The sequence below is a fragment of the Apteryx rowi genome, unplaced genomic scaffold (assembly GCF_003343035.1).
Source record: "Apteryx rowi isolate R43461 unplaced genomic scaffold, aptRow1 scaffold_86, whole genome shotgun sequence".
NCBI lineage: Eukaryota > Metazoa > Chordata > Aves > Apterygiformes > Apterygidae > Apteryx > Apteryx rowi.
The window spans coordinates 2,303,533-2,326,065 of record NW_020451160.1 but is presented as its reverse complement, the minus strand read 5'-3'; the positions used below and the strand labels follow the sequence as shown (position 1 = coordinate 2,326,065).

Below are 22,533 nucleotides of genomic sequence, written 5' to 3'. Positions count from 1 at the left end.
TGCCCACATTGCCATTACAAAATTAATTTTTGCTTGAACTCTTGAAAAAACCTGAGACAACTCTAGTCAGCATATACAATGCCTGGGACTACTTTTAAAATTTAAAAAATTCCATGCTTTGTGCCATCACTAAAACTTGCAAAGAGACATTACAGTGGCACATTTGGGGGAAGACTGTTCAATCTTTCCCCTCTAGGCAGCAGCAGCACACGTGGTTAGGTTATTAAAGATTTGCTTCTTGAAGCAACAAGCCTGGGTTAGAATAACAACCTGAGCCCTAGGTGGTTTTCAAAAGCTGCAAGTTTTACCCAGGTGCAGCAACACACTCTTTGCCTTTATCTTACTTGTGATAGTTATATTAAAAAGAAAGAAGTGAGGCTGGAAGGCAAAGACGTGGAAAAGGAAAATAGCATTTATCACGCTGAAAAGGATTTAGCCCCACAAATGAGTTTTCTCCAGCAGTTATCAGAGCAAGAATGGCAGAGCCATAACCACTTGACAGAGCTGCTCGACCAGGGAAACCCTGAAAGCCTTACAGGGAGCTAAAGAGAACAGCATACGCAATCACAAATGCAACTGTAGGGATAGTATCTCAAAGGAGACCATAGTGCAGCCTTTCCAGCCATTTCACTGTGTTCTTTCAGACCAATCCAAAAAGCTCCATATTAGCAGAAATTCTGCCATGTGGATTGAAACTTCAAGCATCACTTGAGCATTAGGTGGCAAAAATCTCCTGCCTCTTGATTACCAAATATTTTATTCAAGCCAGTGCTCCCGAGGTGGGAAGCTTCTTCTCATTTCCTATGAGACTGCACAGGCCTAACCCAAAGTAGTACTCATGATAACTACTTTTTGAACCAATGTTTTCATTCAGTTGGAGATGGATTCACCAGAATAAGAATCCTTCTGCCTGAGCAGAAAAACAGGGAGAAAAAACTCCCCTATATCAGAGTTGTCTGTTGTTATTTTTTTTTTTTTTAATACATATTAGACAAGAAGAGCATATGAAAAATCTAAATTTTGATTTGAACTTTAGGGAACGTTCTGTTCCGTTCGGTAGCAGAGTTCAGCTGAGAGAACATTTATCTATGTTAAGCAGTATACATATGGTTCTTCTGAGTAAGAGTACCAGAAGGCTCTTTTTATAAAAGCTCAATTTCCTTTTTCCCTGAAACTTTCCAAGACATTTATACATAAAAATATGAAGCTTCTTTGCAGACTTAGTACAATTTTTCCTGATAAAATAGGAGGCTTTTTTCATCCTTACAAATTATCCATTGCTCTTTTAAAGCTAGAAGGACCATATCAGTAAAAACACTGCACAATAAGTTAGCTAGAAGTACCCAGATATTAGTGACAAATCTGTTCAGGAGCTCATTGTTGTCTTCATAGGAGAGAGACCCTAAAATAGCCTTAAATTGGCAATAGAACATGTTAAGCAACATTAGGCAAACTTGTCAGCATAATTCATGAAGACATTTCTAACACAGTTAAGAATTACTGCACAGCAAGACCTTGCGCTAATTTTACACTCACCAAGAGCAATTGAATGGCATGATACACAGAAAGCAAAATATACGAGCACAAAACCTGCGGGAAGAGACCATGAGGGATGCATCTCCTCTCCGATCCATGCTGCTGCAGCAGCAGCTCTGCCTCCCAAAACAGCTGCCTGCCTCAACAGAGAATTCTTACTGATTTTAAAAGTCACATTGTAAAGCATACCGTAGACATGACAGGGCTTATACCAGGTTACAGGTTCTCCAAGATAATTGACTACAGGTAGAGGCAGCAGGTTTAATATATAACATGGTAAAAATTCTTGACACAGTCAGAACAGGACTAATTAGGATACTAATTTCAGGGGCTCTCAACAAAAGGAAGTTGAAGACCCATGAATTTCCTAGCCGCACCAATACATCAACATTCTTATTTTACTTTTGTGAGTGCAGATTAATGATGAACAAACAGACGTTTCATCGGATTACACTGTGGAAAGCTCACGGGAGCAGAGAGGATGATAAAGGAGTACAGCCGCTCCCCCTTCAGTAAACCAGCAATCTGCAGTTAGCTCTCAGTCCTCTACTGAAAGTGCTGCTCTCTGGTGAGAGCAGGTAGAGCCAGAACTACCTGGGAGAATAAACTGAGAATTAGGGAAAAAGAAAACAAGAAACAGGTAAGCAGTAGAAGCCCTATTTCCTATCCTGTAATTCCTTTTGGCCTGCATCCGCACAGCTTTCCTGTTATAAATCTATGAATACAAGGAAAGGGATCCTGTTTCATCACTGAGTAGACAGTTTCTGTGACAACAGTAATAATGTCGCATTCCAGATAGCTCACCATATTAATATGAAACGGATCTATCGCTATGGCTTCCAAGAAACCCCTTTAAATTCCCTCGAGGATACCTTTCTCCAGAGCTCAATTATGAAACTAATGAAACTAACATTTAGAGTGAAACAGCCGGTTGGAGTAACTGTTCAGAGCTTCACTTCTGAGTTACACCAAAGCAATTTTATTTATTTATTTATTAAGCATCACATGAGTACCAAGAGGCAGTTTTGACCTCTATGACAAGGATTCACAAAGGGGTTATCCTGAGGAAACTCGTGTCCTCCTTCCCAAATTCAGACACACCTTGACTCCAGGGGAATTTGCACATGCAGGGAGCCTCTGTTCTACTTCCATTCAGGCATAGTCTCTAATTGCCCAGCTGTTCCAGCACAGTTTAACACAGGCATGTCTATTTTACTTGTTAGCTTGCCAATTTTAACAAGCTCCACCTGTCCTTGTCTTGAGACAAATCCATTTGCATAGCTATTTCTAAAATATCTTGGATGGTCATGGTTCTCAGTACATTGAAGAAATAGTTTCTGTACAGTACAAGGAAAAATCTGGGGCTGTAATTAAAAAATGGTCTAGAACAGAAATATGCACCTTTTCTCTGACTTCCATGGGAGCAAGACTTGGCCTCACAGATTTGAGGGTTTTTCCCTTTTTGGAAGGGACTTGCTGAATCTACACTTCATTTGCAAGGCTTGGAGGTGAGTAAGTTGACACTAAGACACCCTATCTTGTTTAACTCCATGACTATAGCATTCGGTGAGAGCAAAACCAGAAAGAATGAATCCCAGGCCCACCATTACAACACATTATAAGTAAACACCTGAATCTCCTACTGGCTTCAGCTAGAGCACAGGTGTTCAGCATCCCCCAAACCAAGAGTTTCTATAATCTAGTTAAGACCATAACCCTATAAACCTTTATTTAGCCAGAAACAGCTGACATCAAACTGGTATTTTGGTGGGTAAAGGCTTGAGACTTTACATTTATATAGTCTAAGTACAAAAGATTAATGAAACGTAGAACTCCTTGATTCATGAAATTGTTTGACAGGAAATGCATACATCCATCTGAGCCCTGAAGAGTGATCTCAGCATAGGCTCACATACAACAGCGCTCGTAAATTCTATGACACCACTTTATGTGCAGAGAGCAGCATTTGTGTTTATGAAGTCTTAAGTAATTTTGCCTAATAAAGTATACATTAGTAGCTGGAGTATATCTCCATTTTATCACAAGTATATAAAATTACCATTTATGAAAAAGATATTAAATCCACTTAGTTTTTGCAAGCTTTCTTCCCTACCCCTTCTTACGACACTGATCTCTGAAAGTGGCATGGCCAGTGAAATAGTAAAATGCATTTGCAAATGATAGCACCATGTGTTTCACAGAAACATGAACTCTATGTCCTTGAAAGCAAAGGATCATTTGCTATTAAAATGCAAGAAAACTATGAGGGAGAAAACTAAAGAAGCAACAGTAYGCTTATCAAGAAGAACAATCTAGCTGAAATAGCCCCATTAAAAATACTGGATAACTCTGCTTGGACTTACAACTGCTATGAGTGTTAATGGCAATTATGTGCCTCATTTCTAGATTAAGCATGCTGCCTGAGCTAAAGACTGACTAATCGTTTTTCTAGGATCTGCTCTAGGTCTGTATGAAAACAATAGATCAGGGAAAAGGCAGAAAAGCACAGCAGTAGAAGAACAACTTGTGAATTCTGGGACTCCTCAAGGCATCAGACTAGAGGAGTCATAGCTTATCACCAGCTTCTATTAAAGAGGCTGGACCTACACAYGGAACTACACACCAGCTGCACACACATGCTTTATCACTCATTTATGGAAACCACACTGTTAAAATACTGTAATTATCAGAAATATCTAGTGCCTGCAAATGTGCTACAAGCAGTAGATGAGAAAAAAAAGTGAGATTTCTCAAATGTCTTCCTTGCATAGGAACTTCTGCTTTTGAAGAACAACATATCAAGGGCAACCAAAGCATTAACCTTCTTTTCCAACCAGCCCTTCCAGAGCAGAAAAGACTCACCTTCACTTTTTAACTCTGTGCATAGAAAAGCATACAAATAACAGATAACCCATTCCATGCTACAAAAATAACAGCAGCTCTTTCATGGCAAAAGCAAATACTGTTTGTACTTCCTTAGCTCTGAATAGAGCCTGGCTCTGCATGCAGCAACTACATGCGGTCAGACAGACCCTGATCAGAGAGCTGTGCTGAACTTCAGGCCATCACACACGCAGAAGGCAGCAGGGGCTGAGGTAGATGATTCCTCTTCTCAGAGAGCCTGACAGCACAAACCTGCTATTTTACTGTAGTTAAAACTTAGTAAAATTTTCCAGAGCTCAGTTTGAATCTGCTCTTGAAAATATGACACCAGATGCCTGACCTGTTCATAAGTTTAATTTATTTTATGTATTTCCACACCATTTGCTCTTGGCCATGTTTTGCTTAAGCCCACACAGGTTGCTGAGCTGATGAGAGAGAGATTTTCCTTGCTCCTGAAAACAATGGACTTACTTCACACAACTAAAATACCAAACTATCTAAGCCAGCTTCAGAGACTCATACCCTTTCACAGCTCAAACACCCACTTATTATTCTATTTTGAAAATGCTACAAAGTACTCAGATTTTCTCCCTCTAGGAGAAATCAACATATCGCAAAACCAGAAGTAAAGCATTAAATGCAGTCAAATGAAATTTTGTTCCACTGTTTTAATTGATCAGGTGAAGAAATGATTTGCTGGAGGATATATTCAAGCAAATTTGAGAGTTGTTATGGCTGTACTAATTTTAAAGGTATGCCCCAAAAATTCAATTTACAGAGATATCTAAGTTGTTCTTCCTGGGTAGAGGTAGGGGTATTTTCAATGTACTGTAGGTTCTGTTCATATTTATTGTAATTTGTTAACTGGGACACTGAGTTTAGATCAGCAAGATAGTAACAAATAAGCAGCTATCTTAGCAATGAATATAACGATGGCTGAATGTTACRGAGAGCTTCTTTCAGTTTGTCATTTAGGAGATTCCTTTGTAGCCTGTAGAAATCACCACAAATTCTCTAGTAAGGTTTTCTTTTAGATGTTTGGCTAGCTTCTGGCTAATGTTTCCACTGTTCAGTATGTCACTCCCCCGGTCATCTGACCTACCCCTAATGCCACTGGCATTTGCTTTATTGTCTATTAAGTCAAACCAGACAATATAAAAGGAGGTCTCCTTTACGCTTTGTGTAAATTTACTTGTCAGTGATTTGAGGGAAGATTACCACATTTAGTATGTGATGTCTCTTAAAGGCCTTGTTCAATGCTCCATACAGTGTGAGGACAGATGCTAACAACATGTTTAGGACCTTAGACAAAATTCAGTGTGGAACAACAGCTCTAGCATTACTAGCCATGCAGATAGCAAGATAAAGAGATTTAAGTTTATAATAAAAAGGTGATCTAGTTTTAGATAGACTGATAAAGGTGGCTGCGGTTATGGCTTTTAATTTCCACAAGACCTCCACCCTTCTTCTGGATTGCATCTTCATCTGTTTCCAGAAGAGTCAAGGGAACCTAAAGATTTTTATGCAACACCAAATTTTCCACAACTATATGAGCTTCTGTAAAATGAATATCTTCACAGAAAGCTGCCAAAGCTGATGGGTTGGTTAGAAATATGATCTGATAGGAATGTCAGTTTCCATAGCAAGAGTATTCTTCACAAAAATCTAAATACCATATTCATCAGCAGAGTCATTTTTAAGTACCTGGGGAAGGAGAATCGATTGGAGAATGAAACACCTTAGGTGTCATTCAAGAACCGCAAGCCAGTTAAAAAGGAAACACAGCAGGCATGTACACAAGAAAGGAGCAGGGACAGTTTTCAATGACACTAGCCTAACAAAGGTAAAAAGCAGCATAATCTACTGTTTTTAAAAACTGACAGGAAATCAAGAAACTAAGCCCAATTCCCTAGTTCTGATTTAGCATGTAATTCATCTCAACTCACTGTAACTTTTCCCCCGTCCATGAGATGAGGCTAATATTACCTACTGTGTATGATTACTTGCCTTAATAAAGGCCTTCTAGATCTTCAAACTGAAGAAGGAGCAGCAAGTGCAGATGATTACAAGCAAAGAATACACCAACATTTTTGCATAACTTAGTCCTCCTCTGCTTCAGGACACTGTTTTGACACAGTGCCTTCACTTTAAGACCATCAAGTGAACATTGTACCTGCAGTACGTACAAATTATGTTAATAGAATGTTTTAAGCAAAATACTGGTTTCTTCTCTGACCGTAGCAATACAATATAACCAGCACCTTTGCTATTCTCTGTGCTTGTCATGCCTTTTATTCAAATACCTTGAGGAACACTAGAAACACTGATTCAGCTTCACAATACTCCTAAGGGGATAAGTGTAAAGCTGCAGAACTTCTTCAAAAAAAAAGCAAGAGATAATCCCCATCCTAAAATGGAAAAAGGTATTGTTTATAGTCCTGAATTTCAAGACGACTTTCATAAATCTTCAGCGCACACCTTCCCCCTACGTTACACAGGTCTATTTGGGAAATTTAACTACACAAAATTTAAAACTTTCAGTTGATTCCATTATAATTTGTACATTACCTAATTCCTCAGTGTCTTCAGAATAAGCCATTTGCTACCAGGGCTGATGTCACATCACTTCAATCAGGAATAACAGATTCACAAATCTCAAGAGTTTTCTATTCAACCAGAAATAGCACTTAATCTTTGCTTTTTCTGTACATTTGAGGGATCTCAAGTACTAGCTCTATTTTCTTTTCCACAACTACATTAGAATAAATTGTTATATCTAGTTTACATAGGTCAAGACAAATTTAGGGATAGAAAGTCAGCATTGTTCAAAAAAMTTAAGAAAAACTTTAACTGGAAATTTGCACAGGTTTGGCCAAGTATCTGCTATAAGTCAATATTAAATGTTACAGTAACTAATTTCTTATCTTAATTGGTATACACCACTTTGTTCTATACCCTCAGCTCAGGATGTGGTGTGATCCACAGCTGAAACACTCTGACACAAAGTGGTTTGAGAACTGACAGCCCATGAATTCCTCTATAGTTTTTAATAATCTTGGGGGACTAACTCTAAATTTATGCAGGTGAAAGCCTAATGCGCATGTTAATATAGACAAGAGTGTTTTTATAAGCAATATGGGTGGTTACCTACAAAATTAACTTACACAAATTTCTCTCATCCTTGAATCCCATGTCATCTCGCTATTGTATTTATCCCACTACTTCTCGTCTCTTCCCAATTAAATGTAACCTTGAATCCTACTGTTTGTTTCTAAACTGCTTTATCTCACACCATAGTGATATTCTTTCCAGCTTAACTTTATTAAACTGAAGCATACTGCAGCTAGGACAGAGCTGCAATAGTTGTCCCATAATATAATATTTTCATTTTAAGAATAAAACTGTACTACTTTTATATTGAAACATAGGAGTAACACAGGCATGTGCTGCAGGAGACAGCAAAGTTGTTCTGGCACATGGTACCCCCAGACAGCATCATTTACTTCTCTACTTATGTGCTAAAATACTCTTGATAATGTTGGGCTTAACTATGCTCAGGTTCATTTGAATTTTTGTTCTGAAAGAAAATTGTCTATTTCATTCACCTCACCCAGCTAAGTAACTGAAAGTTAAAATAACCAATTGTAATACATTCTTCACCCAAATAATCATCATAAACTTGCTAAATATCAATATTTGATTCATTAATCTGGAACTGCCATTTACAGCAAGTTTAATATTGGATCAACTATCTGAAAAGAGTTTTCATAGTATTAAACTGACTTTGCTCCTAAGACACTTACACCACTATAAGAGAGCAAGTACCTTGTTCTATGCTAAGAGTTCTACAACTCTTACCAGTACAAATTCAGCACCCTCCAGAATTCACATGAGGAATTAGTGACAAGTATTAGTGATCCTCCTGGGCACAACCTTTTCTGATCCCTCAATCTATCCACTGACAAAGCATAAGAATAGCAAACAGTATTAATTGTGAGTAAGGGCTTCTGCGTTGAGTTTCCTCAATGAGTTTCCTGGATTGAGTTTCTAAATTCCCCTCTAATTCAACTCTCCCTCCTATTTAAACAGGATAAAACAATATTACACACACAATATAAGTCTCATATCAAGCAACTGTTTGTGCAAAATATAACACCAGGATGAGTTTTCAGGCACATTTTATGGTATCTATTATGAAAGCTAAATCATATTGCAGCCAAAGTGTATAAGCAGGTTATAGGTTTTCATTTAAATTAGAGGGTCTCTAAGTAATTTAGTAAGATGTATAGCTTTCATAGCTAGGTTTTAGTTATCTGAAGATAATACATAGGTGCAGACTGCCTCGATGACAGTGTCCCAGCACAGGCTAGTACAGTTCAATCACACAGTAGTCTAAACAGTTCTACACGGAGATTTCAGAACCATAGGCTTCCAAAATTTCAAGAGCAGCAATCCTGGATTTTGAATGAGACATAGTGAAATCACTGCCCTTTAAGTTTTGCTAAATCACACCTTGCCCCAAACCTACCTCTCAAACAGGAGCAGATTCAAACGGCAACCCTCAAAAACATATTGCACCAACCTAGTTCTCTTTCCCAGACCATGTCTACCTGCAGTTTTATCTGCTTACATTTGTTCCATTTGCTATATCCAAAACAGAGATCAGACTTACAAAGGCAGCTCTGAACAGTATGTGAAATCACTGCAGGGATCTGTAGCAGGGTCAACAATATTAGCATTTCCTTCTTTCCATTTGAAGACTGACTTGGCAGCAAAACTAAGAGCATCATCCTCTAAATAACCAATGTTACACCAACAGCTAGTCAGTTTTCTTTCTTGGAGGTTTCCTTTCTAAGCACTAACCAGACTAACTCACTTTAGCTTGCAAAATCTGACAAGATGACAGCCTGAAGGGGAAAGGCTGTGGTAATAAATATTTAATGGGCTACATCAATAAAATTTATTTTGCCAAGAAGAATGGAAGAGAAGAAAAGCAGAGAAATAATTCATTAAAAACTTCAGCTTAGCAGTGCCAGGAGCCATGCTAGGAAAAACAGAATTAAACAGGTCAGAAATTTAAGTACATTTAACACGTGGTAAACTGAGAAAGAGCTGAGTTTTTCAAAATGAGACGAGATTGCACAACAATAATGTATAATTAAGAAGTCTGGCAATTCCACTGCAAATAAGTATCCCGAATATATTAGTAACAGTTTCAACTTCTTGCAATACTTAGTATCATCCTACTAAAAGTTTGTTTAGTACCTTAGAGCATGATTACTCAATACCCAATATGAAATGCATCAAGTACCCTGTCCCGTCCCCCCGTCCCAAGGTATCTTCATTTTTTTATTGGATAAGACAGTAAGTTACGTTTTGCAGAAGACAAAAATGCAACAGCAAGAATCAAGTCATTTAGTACAAAGCTCATATTCTTGTGCATTAATTCAAGTGTATTGCACAATTCAGGTATAGAGCCTGACATATACAGTTTGCATCATACAATTTGTTAATAACTGTTTAGATTGATCTCCCCTTCCTTCCTGATACTATTAGAAAACAGTTGCACTGACACTACAGAATACAACATTTCAGTATGCCCAGAATAAGTTTTAAAATGCCTTTTACATTTACTTTCCTGCTCCTCCATCCAACCCATCTGGACTTCCTACCTTAGTAACTAGAAGCCAGCAGGATGGAGAAGAATGTCAGAAACTGTTGGACTGATGGGAATTAAATGAGTCTGGGAATCCATGACTAAGTTCTAATTGTAGATCTGCTAATAATGACTTGCTAAATGGCTTTGGATCAGCGGGTTAGGGATTATTTCTCCATGGGTACAGTGAAAACACATTGGAAGAGAAGCAAAAAGTCAAGATAACAGGATTAAGCAATACAAAAATACTTTACAGTCACTTAAGTGAGATTTGGTAAAAAATGAATATATTTTTTAAAAAACACTTTTTAGAAGTCATTAGGTTTCCCTGAAAAAAAATATAATAGTTCTGTGGAGTAACTAGCATCATCACTTAAACTTCCCTTACAGTGAAATACACAGATGACTGAAGAAAAAAACAGGGTAAACTGATACCCATAACCAAAACCCCTCATCAGCAGTGCTGCCACAGGACAAAATGTTAAGTTACAGAAAGGAGTCAAGTCTCCAAATAAGTGATTAAGTGCTGCCCTCTAGTGAAGGTATCTCAGTGTCAGCATCTAGATTTATAAAACTCAGTCTCTCAACTAAATTTTAAGCAAGATTTGTTCTGCAACAGAAAAATCCTACAGCAAGCATCTTAATGTGCTTAGTGTGCTTATGACTTAATTTTCTTCTGTATTATGATCTTTAGCTTAGGTTTAGCATCACGATGGGGTTCAACGAACTAGTCAATTTTGTACCTCTATAGCATATTCATATTTTCCATCTGGTTTGCGAATTCAGTTTCCCATCTTGTAAGGCATAACTGGCAAAGCTTTGTTAAAAATCCATTCTAGCAGAAAACAGAGCATTCCATTTTTGAAAGCTGTATGGTAAGTACTTAGCAAGAGGCTTATATCTAAAATATTTTGACAAGAATCTAGAATTAGCTCTTTCTCATGCTCAGAGAATGTACCTTCTTTTGTAATGCCACATTCACTGAAGGCTTAATACTGACTTCACTACTGGTTAGTGGAGCACCTTGCTCTTGATGCTACTGCTCAAAAAGCTCCCTCCTGTGAAGTGTGACAGATGTATTAGTTACAGTTCATTCTCAAAATTAAGATATTTTACTAATGCTGTAGCAGATTTCTAGTCAACTTGCTCATGTATTCTTCTCTAAGAGGAGGCCAGTTCAGGAAAATAGTGATCAGATGTGCTGTATTTGGCATCAAGTAAAAAACAAGCAACAATGGCTATAAAGTAATCCTTGCTACATAACTACTGATTACATCAGGACTTCATAGTTAAGCTTGAAATAAAGGTGAGGTGACATTCAGAATGTTTTGTTTTCACAGAAAAATGAGAATGGGGTTTTCCTTAAGAATTAAATACACATTATATGCAGTTTTTGTAAAGCATGAGGCAGTAAGCACAACTGCRGGTGTTGTTTCACATGCATTTACTCCCTCTTTAGTTTAGGCTCCTATCTATAAACCACAGCTGGCCCATGAAGTCAGACTGAACTATAAACCTGCATCAACAGCATTTCAGGTTACTGCTTTGCTCCTGTGGAAAGAAGGATTCATAACCTCCATCAGCAAAATGATTAGTTTCTTATCCAGCCTCAAATGAACTTGGCTGGTGGCAAAGCCTGTTGGGGAAAACATTTGTGGAACCACAGGCCAAATTTCAACACACTTTGTATAAGATGTAAAAGCTCAATACATTGAACAGAGTTGCAGTTTACAAAGGCAGTGTTTTCAGTGTCAGCATCAGAATACTTCATATTCTCAGAATAACTAAAGACATTTAAGCATTTCTTGAAGACACACACAGCCATTGAAACTCTAGTCAGTCATTTGGTTACACAAAACATTGAGAAAGTTGAAGCAATTTGACCGGAAACTTGTTATCAAGTACATTTATTAAGCAACAATATTCACAAAAGGGATGTTATATCAGTATTTTTGAACTTCCATATAAAAAAATTCAACAAGGGTTTTTTTTGCAAACTATGTCAGCATACATGTAGCTGCAGGTTACAACACCTGGGGAAAGATTGGTACAAGAGGATTGTTAATACCTTTGGAACATTTAGCCATTGCAAAATTATACGGAAGATTCACATGCAGGAGATCTAACTGCTTCCAGTCCAAATCAGTCTAGCTTCCAATCATGAAAACCTTTTGGGTCAAACAGCAATACTGCATTACTGGCAAAGCTATAGGTTGTCCAGTTTTAGGCATTAGCTATTTAACTACTTTATTCAACTCCTTTCCATGAAGAGATTATAACTGTACAATAGAATCCTTGTCTGAACACAAGCTATGCCTCAAACTTAAGCAATCTAAGCTTGCAACTATGCAGACTTGGGTGGGCACACCTACATTTGCTCATAACAAGATCAAGCTACATATCTGCCAGCGTACCACTGGTTTATGTCACTGCCCAAGTTTTTGGTTTAAATATATCCAGATTTTTAAAACTGTTGTCAGAACCGGACAGAAGTTTAGTTGAACTACCATCTCCCTGGAGGAGTACGACGGTAGCATACAGAGCAGTAGCCTGCTATTAGAAGAGGGGAGATTAACAAGACAATCCTGAGTCTTTTTCATAGTTGTATGGAAACTCTTATAAAGGGACTGCTTAGCTTACTTGCCCATTAATTGGAGCCTATGTGTATGAGCAATCCAGATAGGACAGTTTCAGATTACATAGTAGTAAGAACCTCTTGTTGCCACCCAAAAGATGGAGGCACCAAAATTAAAACAAGGTTCCTTAGGARAATGCTGTCAGTTTTAGCATTACTTATACCTGAGTTACTTGCAAGTTCTCTCCCATATCTTCTTTTAAAAATCTGAATAATGTTTCAGCCTAAAAAAAGAGAGAGACCAAAGTTGAGACAGACTTAACTTTTTAACAACCTGCTGACTAAAGACCACATGAAGCAGCAACAAGTATTCAGTAGTGTCACCCCAAGTGTTCTTAACTAATCTGAAATACACGCATAGTAAAAGACAGTAACCATCCACATGCTGGATTTACTTGAAGTGTTATTACAGTATGCAGTTCAAATTCAAATAAGGGAGAATTAAGATTTATTCACATTTTTACAGTCTTAAATCTTTTTGTAAGCTCTCCCTATCAGACTTCATAAATCTGAAGTAATTCACACATTAAAAATACAAAGTTTCTAAAGCATCACAAAGTTGAAGAACTTGCTATAAAGAGAAGGAAATATATCCTGCTCTGAGTTATTACCATTCCACTTCTCCCTTCTCACAGAAAGGAGAAGTTAAGTCTATGCTAAATCAGAAGTCAGTCACTGAGATTGCTCATGGCCCACATGAAAACTGGGATTTTGGATATTACTGTCACCTGGCAAGAAGATTAATACATTTATTCCTATGTGTTCTCTGAATAAAACAAGAGGTCTCAGAAACGCACACCATCCAGCATGTGCAGGAAACCTTCAAATSCCATTGAACCCGAGCACTAAAGATACTATTGTCATGCTTTTACACCTAGAACAAACCCATGCCAGATATGGATATTAGTACAGAAGCATGGCTTTCAGGGGGAAGGGAGTCGGGGACAGACACCTCATATCTGGCTTTTTCTGTCCTAGTTATTTCAAAGGACAATGACAGTTTTAATAGAGATGCCTGCAGTAACATACAGTTTATAATCAGACAAAGGCTCATTCTCCAGAATGGGAAGCCAGTTCCCCACACGATTAAGTCATCAGGTCAAATTCAGAACAAGTCAAACATCATCGATTTATCAGTCATTGTCACACTTTAACAGAAAAAAACATCTTCTGGAATTAATGAACTTAATTTAATACCTACCTATACAATAGAGCTTTGCCTTTATTATTTGCTATAGAAAAAAAACCACTTCTGGGAGAAAAGTCCATAGACTGAGTAAGATAAATTTGCTTTCTTCTGAACACTGGGAAGTTTGAGAATACAGTATATGAAGGAATGTGTACCTATTAAGAAAGTTATAATTAGTTGTAAATATGGAAAAACTACAAAAATTCCAAATAACATAAGCTCAACATTAAGTTCAAATACTGAGTTCTATCGCTATTCTACCCCATTCTAGATAGAGCTGTACTAGAGAAGCAAGGAGGAAGAAAGTGCAGGGAACACACTGTGGTGCCAGTCATTTTAAGTCATTTGAGTAACTACATTAAGCAGTTTATATAAGCTTCGAACTAGAGTTTTACTCAGTAGTTTCAACGCTGGCCAGAATTCTGACAAGGCTGACAGTAAATCCTGAGCTAGGAGAAACATATACAACACAAGAGGTGCTGAAAATTCACTTTGTTGCAGGCTAAGTCATTATATTTACCACACTGAAAAAGGTCTTTTTAAAAAGGGAAAAATAAGAGTTGAACTAGATAAGATGCTATCTTAACAACTTCAAGGAAAAAAAACAAAACAGTATTTTCTTACAGATATACAGTACAGCATTTGCACATGTCCTGATCTGCTTGGCCTAGCTGATCTTTTTGCAGTGTATGCATCTGCTTTATCACTTTCATTATGTCATTGGGAACATTTTTATCAAAATACAAAAAAGCTTGCACTAAATGAAGAAGCTGAACATACCAGTTTGACAGCTTCATCAGCTTCATTGGAAGCCACTGCCAAAATTTCTGTTGTGGGATTGAAGGTCACAGATGTAGCAGGTGTAACTAGGTTCATTATGGCTTTAACTGGTTTAGGATTGTTTTCTTTGAGACAGACATCAGTAGTATACAAGTTTACGACTCCAGAAACTGAGCTAAAGAGGATAAATTAACATAGACCATATCAAGTAGCAGCATTTACAGTACACATTACCTTATTATCTACAGCCACCATTCAACTAAAAAACATCACTTCCAATAAAACACTTAGTGGAGTTTGTAAAATACAAACAGAAAATCCGTGTTAAGATAAATGTTTTTTGTATAAAGACACATACTTTTACCAATATAGATTCTCGGTAGGTCAATTTCTTACAATCAAAAATTTGGAACCATACATAGGTTAACATCCATTATAATGCTTTTTTTTTTCTAGTAAGCAAACTACCACAGTAGAACATACAATGAATTCAAAGCAGTAAGAACTCTAGTATCAAAGATTGAGAGCTAAAGTTCTTTTGTTTGTTATTTTTAAGCTCTATGCAACCCAATTCCACTTAAATATCCTTTTAACAGGCTAAAAAATACATACTGAATTCTAAAATAGTTGCTAATCTCAYTTAAAAGACTTGATACGCCAATTTAAGTTGCCTCTTGACAACTATACTTGGAAAAAACTTTCAAGCAGTATTTTCTCACCTGAGTCAATGCACCCTTGTGAATACTAATATGCTATTAAGGAACCAAATCAAGAGTATAAGAAAGAGGCAACTAGAAAAGGKGAAAGGAACAAGACACAGCTTGACATTCATAATATACAAGTTGTATGATTTCACTCTGCATATCAAAATTAACTGCTAAACCCATTACATGGCAATAGCAATACATTAAGAGTGATACTGGTATTAAATCTGTTATGGTATTTTAGATAAACATGGAATAAAATAAATGGCTATCACAAAACAGACAACCTTCACCTATTCACCTCTAGCCTCATTAAAACTCAATTTACTCCACATTCCTACACTCTTAACAGCCATGACCGAGTTTACTGAAAAGCTCCAGAATGAGATATTAAGAAGTTCAACCTGATTTAGTAACTTACCCACATGCCACATACTGGTTATTTCTTGAAACAGCGATACACTTGCCTTCCAAAGAGCCTTCATCTTCAAATCTGTGTAGACACTTCCTGCTTTTCACATCCCAAATGAAAACTTCACCTTCCTCTGGTTGTGAAATGAAGCAGAAGATTACATACAAGCCATGTATACAGAACACGGTGATTTGCATATTTTGTTAAAGTAAATTACAGAAAAAATTACTGTTAACTTGTTTACCAATGTGAAATGTAGGGTATTAAACAAAAAGCATATTAAGCATATAGGATACATCTTCATGCCTGACCACTTGCTTATACTTTTAGACCAGATACTGGCACAATATTTTAATTCACTTTGTAAAACAACAACTGCTTTGCAAAGAATTCTGTGATTTAAGTGTAGCTGGAATTAGTGCTATTAACGAGAACACTTACTTGAATATGTATATATTTTGCTGCTGTCTGGAGTGAAAGCAGATGCAGTGGATCTTCCATTTACTTTCATAGTGCTGATCAGTTCCTTTGTCTGTAGGACAAAGATTAACAGCAGTGAAATAAAGATTCTTCTAATTCTGACATTTTCTTGCCTGAAGTGTTCCTGACTCCCGAAGCACACTTACTGAAGACATTTAAGAATTCTATTCCTACTGAATTTAGCAGAACTAAGCTTCAATCCTGTATTATCCTCAGAAAGAAGAACCTCTTTATGCACAGACTTGCAAGAGGTGAAGCAAAATAAAGCTTTTATTTCAGTGATTCTTCAAAGGTAAACTAGTTCATGAACAATAATACATCAGTCTTCATCACTACAATTCCACTACTGTAAGAATACAAAGAGCTACTTATAAAAGGAGATCTAGCAACAAGTTTCCAGTAAGAGGTCTTCAAAACATGTTAACCAACATTTTAGGGATAACAGAAGCACGTTATATTTGAAAATGCTTTTCAAATKAATTTTAAGTTTACATTTAAAAAATCAATTTCCTGTAATCTGCACCAGGCAGGACTCAAATACTATTCCGATTCGTGATTTGTATGGAAGGCTATTGAATAAATTAGTATGACAATAAGGCATTTCATTACCCCCTCCTTTTGGCTGCCTAGAACTTAAAGTCATGGCTTAATATGCAGCATTCAAGGAATGTTTGATGTTCACAGGTGTGCTGTGACATATACAGAAAAAATATCAGCAAGAAAGCTTCTTCCATACTCCTGTCCCACAAAAATCTTTGCTAAACTGACAATAAAAGAACAGCATTAACACTCTTTCAGGACCAAGTTACCTACAGACCATGGAGATCCATGTACACCCCATTTATTTTACAACTAGAGCTAGTTCAGTAAAGGCTCATTGGCTCCCTCACTGGGAAATCCCTATTGCATAACAGAACTGAATATTTTTTTGACAAGAATACTTTTCCTAGTGAAAACCTGAAACAAATCCAGCTGCTATCAAATGACATTTTAAATCTATCTGAAAAATTCTATACGCTTTATGAACCACAGGAGCTGGCATGTTTCATGAACACGGTAGACCTACATACACCACCATAATTCCCAAAAAAAGCAGTCCTATTTCCTCCACCCTCAGCCACCTGTTTCCATGCTGAGGCCATTCTTTGTCAGCAGTGTTTGTGCACCAGCTGAAACAAAACAGACAGACATGACTCTTCCAGTGATAGCTTAAAAAAAACTATGAAACCCTGGCCTTAGCTCCATCACCAGTCCCAAAGAGAACTGTGTAGTCAGCAAAACATTTCCAGACACTCAAAAATCATTTTCTCAAGCTACAGCTTCAGTTAATACAATACCTCATTTTCTGAGGCTGTCAGAGTATGTGTCATACATCTGTTTTAACCAAAAAAACAGATGGCTTTTCAGATTAAAGGTAAGCAAGCAGATTCAGGAAGCAAAGGGTACCAAGAAACTGAGGCAAAGTGAGTCATGATAAAAACCCTACCTTCATTGATAGCAAGTGAAGATAACCTGAAGTTCCAGTAAGAAGCATAAATGATCCATCTGGAGACACTTCAAAATTTTTGACAAACTTCTCCTCCATACCTTTAAAAAGAGGGATTCAGAACTTCAAGTTAGCATGACTTATTCTTTTGCCTCAGCTTTCAGATCTATGATGAATACAAGTAAGACCTGGCCGCATTTCAACTTTTCATTTCTGCAATAGGCTGTCACAGTAAAGTTACAACTCAACCTTAAGCTTGTGTGACAATTACCCAAAGTAAAACTAAACACACTAGTAAAGATCACTGAAGACAAGTAACCCTACCAAAGTCTACTGCACTTTCTTTTAAAGTTAGTTTATATGCCAGCTCTATTTGGGACAATTTCAACTATACCCAGACATTTAAAGTACTAACATACCTCTTACTTGATGTACAGGAATAATACTTCCACCCATCATGTCATACACATAGAACATTTTATGGTGAGTACCAGTGGCTATAACTTGTTCTCCATCAGCACTGAAACAAGCCTTATAGATTGGAAAACTCTCTAAATAGATGCTCTGTATTTTTGGATTCTTTATACCATCAACCTTCAAAAGAAAATGGATTATTACATTAAGGAACATATGAAGTATTCTTTACACAGAAAATTAATCTTGACTAGCCAATACAAGTGACAAACAGTAAAAGGTAAGCTAGTTTGAAGCATTTATCTCTCCCTATCTTCCCAATCTACAGACAACCTGGCTCTCACTCCTCATTCTATATCTCAGGCACTCCCATCTTCCTTGGATATACTGCAAACCTCTTATCCTTCCTGCTGTGCCCATGTTTTGTTCAACTAAATTATCAACTATACTATGCTTTCCTATACAGCACCATTTGCTTTGCATTGTTCTTTCTTGCAGCCCTGTAAGAGTCAAGCTTGACTTGTGTCTTTGACCATTTCACTGGTCCCTGAATAGAGTTCGGACTTTTACATTTCAGAGGAACAGGACAGAAGAATTCCAGGACCAGTAGCTTCCTGCTGCAGGACAGTCTCTACACCCCCAAAATGCTTTGAGCTCTCCGCTTTCATTTAAAAGTATTATTGCTCCTCACATTACTACTTTTTTAAACAAAAAACTTGGAGAAAAACCACATCAGTCACTACAGACCTTGAAACCAAACATGTTTAATTAAAAAAACAACAAAAAAACACTCTTTACTAAAAACCTGGACAGAACTAATTTGCCTATACTCTATGAGCAGTTAGTGTGAGGTCACTGATGAAATTTTGTTCCAACAAAATGCCTTCAACCAAGCAAATTCCACTCTAGGCACAAAGACATTACAATTCCTAAAACATGCATATGCCATCACCGGGGGGGGGGGGGGAAGGAAAACACAGCAACTCCACCCCACCCAAGCTACTTAAAATATATTTATTTTAAAAAATATTCAATGTCAGTTGCTATTTTCAGTGTATACATTAGAATTTCTCACCTGAAAGAGCGACACAGATCGATCGCGTCCAGCGGTGAGGATAACTTGAGCAGAAGGATGGAACTGCACTGTTGACAGTTTTCCCCCAGCAAGGCGTTCCTGATTAGCAGGCAAGCAGCTCTTCATCTATAATACAGACCAAGCAGTTTAAAAAAAACATATTTGCTTATGCTGATGAGTAGTCAATTTAATTGCTCTTTGTTCTACAAAAGAAGAGACCTCACACATTAGGCTGACCTTTTAAACAACTTAGACAAGCAGAACATACAATAAGTCAGGGAAGCTGCTTTAGTACAGTAGCATAGATATAACAAGCTAATTAACTTTTCTACTGGCTTCTAAATTAATACAGTCTATATAAAGCTAGTTAAATTTCAACAAATCTGGAACACAGATCAGATAGTATATGAAACTCAAGGCTGTCAAATTAAGTAAGCATTTCTCACTGTATCAATGACCATTTCAGTAGCCTCAGAGTTGTGGGAGAATTCCATACATCCTACCCAATTTCTCTGAAGTGTAAATATTTAGGTCTTCAACTTATAGGAAAAAACAAAACAAAAAAACCCACACAAGAAATCCACACAGTCACCAACAGAGACATTATTGCTCAAACAGCAAAGTGGTCAAAGTGTGTATAGGGGTCAAAATAAGGTAAAAGTAGGCTTGCCTTTACCTGTAAAACACCTCTTGGCAGGGACTCTGAGTTTGATATAAAATTGCCAGTCCTGCATAGCAGATCATCATCTTCATCACTATCACCTCATTAAAACAAAGCACATAKAAAAGGTTGATTTCACAAACATTTCCACATCACAACCTACAAATTCCCCACAGAGGCAAAAAATCAAAGAAATAAAAGCACACTAAATGGATAAAGCTGATTTATCCAGCATATTATCACCTTATTCACACTGGAAAAACACCATTAATTGTTTTATAAAGAACTGAATAGCCAAGCAGACAAAAGCATACTAAAATCATAACTTCATAATGAGTTTCTTTACTATCGCTTGCAGTCCTTCTGGATTTCTTCCTATTTTCTCTGTCAGCCCAGGCAGGAACTCCTCCCATAGCTCGCTGAAATCTAGCAAGACAAAACAGGAGATGGGGGAAGGCCTTTGAGAAAATGATTTCCTTCTATGGGTAACATACTTACATGACAGTCAGTCTCAATTCTGCAAGATTACRTACACTTAAACCACAGTGCAAGTTTTCCCCCCCTCACAATTTCACTTGTAGTGTTATTAGTGTATTTTGTGGWCTCATAGAACATGAAACTAAAGCACAATTGATGCTAAACATGAAAGCACTGTTCTTCGGAGTTATATGCGCTAATACCAAGACAGCCAAACGCATCTAAAGTAGTGCTCTGCTATCTATATTCATATTTCAGACCATTCTTTCTCACATACCTTACTAAGTAGAAACCAATCACCTAGTCTAAATTACTATCTTCCATCATCCTACTTAAGAATTTTTCTGATAGAGCTCCCTAGAAAACAAATAAGTTCATACATCTCTACTAAAACAAGTACTAAATAAATTAGTCCATGGAAAAGTTTATTCACAAGCTTTATTTGCTATTCTTAATATTTGCTTGGATTTAAACACAGCAAATATTGCGAGAAACAATAACTTTAAATTGTCCACATAAATTCAGCAAAGAGAAAAGGCACTTTGAATATCACAYGCAAATATCATATCTTAACAAAAGTAGCTACAGAAGTGTTAATGAAACTCACTCTTCTTGAAGTCTTTTTTTAAATTGTTTCTTACTAAGTGTCTTCTCAGCATCACTTTTCATCATATCTTTCTTATACCTGTGGGTCATATCAATCCTAGGAAAAAACATAAGGAATAGGGAGATCATTTAAACTGAAGTCACTTATGCCAGTTCTTTAAAGCATCATCTTTACTTCCTACCTACAAATTCTAGCTTACTTTTCCTCAGCTTCATCCTCATCATCCACCCAGGCTGGTTTCTTAGACGGCAAGAAGTTATCCTTCGCTTCATTCTCCACCTCCGAATCGCTGGAGTCTCTCAGAAGGCTTCCCCTCTCGGTAGCACGAAGCTGAAAACAACCAAACAGGCCATTTTAACCCAGCCGGAGCAGGCTGCAAGGTTTTTCCGCAGGGCGGCGGGAAAAAGGGAGGATAAGGACGGCGAGAGAAGGCGCCGCTCCCGCCGCGCAGGGCGGGCCGTGCCGTACCGGCGGTGGCCCGGCCAGGCGCTGCAGCAACTCGCCCTCCTCCGCCACGAGGCTGTCGCCGAACACCAGCTCCTCCAGCGCCCGCTCCGCGCCCGACGCCCCGCAGAGCGCCCGCAAGTGCCGCCCGCGGCGCGCCGCCTCCTCCGCCTCTTGCGTCGCCGCCTCCGCGAGCGGCTGTAGCTGCTTCGCCATCTTCTTTTTCTTTTTCTTCTTCGCCGCCGCCGCCGCCACCTTCGGCCGCCGCTGCCCCTCCGCGCGAGCCGCCGCCGCCGCGCGCCCCATCGCTCCTCACAGGGCTGCGCGAGCCGGAACCGGAACGCGTGCGCACCGCCCACGTGACCCGCTTATATAGCCTCTGCCTCGCCTCGCCCCGCCCCTCCCTCACGTGATAGGCTCGCGCTGCTGCCCCTCCTCCGCCCGCGTGACCCGGCCCGCTTGCCCCGCACTCAAGGCGCTGTCACGTGACCTCCTTTCTTTGCCTTCCCTTCCTCCTGCTCCTCTCCCCCCCCCCGCGTCTTTCACGTGATGAGGTCCGAGGCCAGGTCGCTCCATCGCACCCATAGAGGGGTCCCATGCCTCGTATGACAATAACCGCTCCCCAGCGGCAGCCCGGCGACAACCTCCCGTGTCTCATCATCCGCGAGAAGGTAAAGCAAGCCCCCTCCGGGCCGCTTTTAGCCTTCGGGCTCCGGTGCGGCGGTGATCCCCCCCTTTGCGGAGTGGTTTCGCCCAGGGGGGGTACGGCGAGCGAGGGAGCCCCAAACAGCTGGGAGCCCAATGAGAGCGCGCGGTGGGCCGGGCGCCGCGCGTGCGCAGTGCGGTTATGCTAATGTTGTTGATATTCCGGAGCAGGGAGTTGAATTTCTTTCTCCGGCTGAGTGAGAGGCTGAACTTTGCAGGCCGCCTCCTGCCCCCGCTGGGCCCGGCCCCTCGCAGGGGGAGGCGGCAGGCGGAGGGGGCCGAGCCGAGGGGAGGGGGCAGAGGCGGCGGGCACCTCCTGCCCATGAGGGCCTGATGGAAAACACAAAGGACCTGGTGAGTCCCGCGGCCGCCGCCGCCGCGGGGGGCTG

At 38.9% G+C, this 22,533-nt stretch overlaps 2 protein-coding genes across 19 annotated transcripts in view; one reads left to right on the top strand and one right to left on the bottom strand.

The window, feature by feature from the left end:
* Nucleotides 1–11,963: 11,963 nt before the first annotated feature.
* Nucleotides 11,964–21,760, bottom strand: UTP18 (UTP18, small subunit processome component). 5 transcript variants are annotated; one of them, XM_026090492.1, is made up of 14 exons: nt 21,464–21,760; nt 21,195–21,325; nt 20,996–21,091; nt 20,258–20,337; nt 19,927–20,012; nt 19,251–19,376; nt 18,181–18,355; nt 17,762–17,862; nt 16,237–16,327; nt 15,805–15,928; nt 14,680–14,854; nt 13,912–14,054; nt 12,875–12,934; nt 11,964–12,243 (listed from the first exon to the last, which is right to left on the bottom strand). In XM_026090492.1, the coding sequence occupies exons 1-13, from the start codon at nt 21,743–21,745 to the stop codon at nt 12,910–12,912; spliced, it is 1,635 nt and encodes a 544-aa protein (XP_025946277.1). In that variant the 5' UTR covers nt 21,746–21,760; the 3' UTR covers nt 11,964–12,243; nt 12,875–12,909. The 5 variants fall into 5 exon arrangements, with proteins under 5 accessions (XP_025946277.1, XP_025946276.1, XP_025946275.1 ...); XM_026090491.1 differs by having other exon boundaries at nt 11,964–12,108; XM_026090490.1 differs by having other exon boundaries at nt 11,964–12,934.
* A 200-nt stretch (nt 21,761–21,960) lies between these two features.
* The window catches only part of MBTD1 (mbt domain containing 1), a 38,971-nt gene continuing 38,398 nt past the window's right edge, over nt 21,961–22,533 (top strand). For 7 of the 14 annotated variants that reach the window (XM_026090481.1, XM_026090480.1, XM_026090487.1 and 4 more), the window contains exons 1-2: nt 22,022–22,110; nt 22,316–22,498. In XM_026090481.1, the coding sequence (XP_025946266.1) occupies nt 22,478–22,498 (21 nt within the window). In that variant the 5' untranslated portion in view covers nt 22,022–22,110; nt 22,316–22,477. Of the gene's footprint in view, nt 22,111–22,315; nt 22,499–22,533 lie in introns of all 14 variants that reach the window. The other 7 variants (XM_026090479.1, XM_026090478.1, XM_026090477.1 and 4 more) reach the window with 3 other exon arrangements.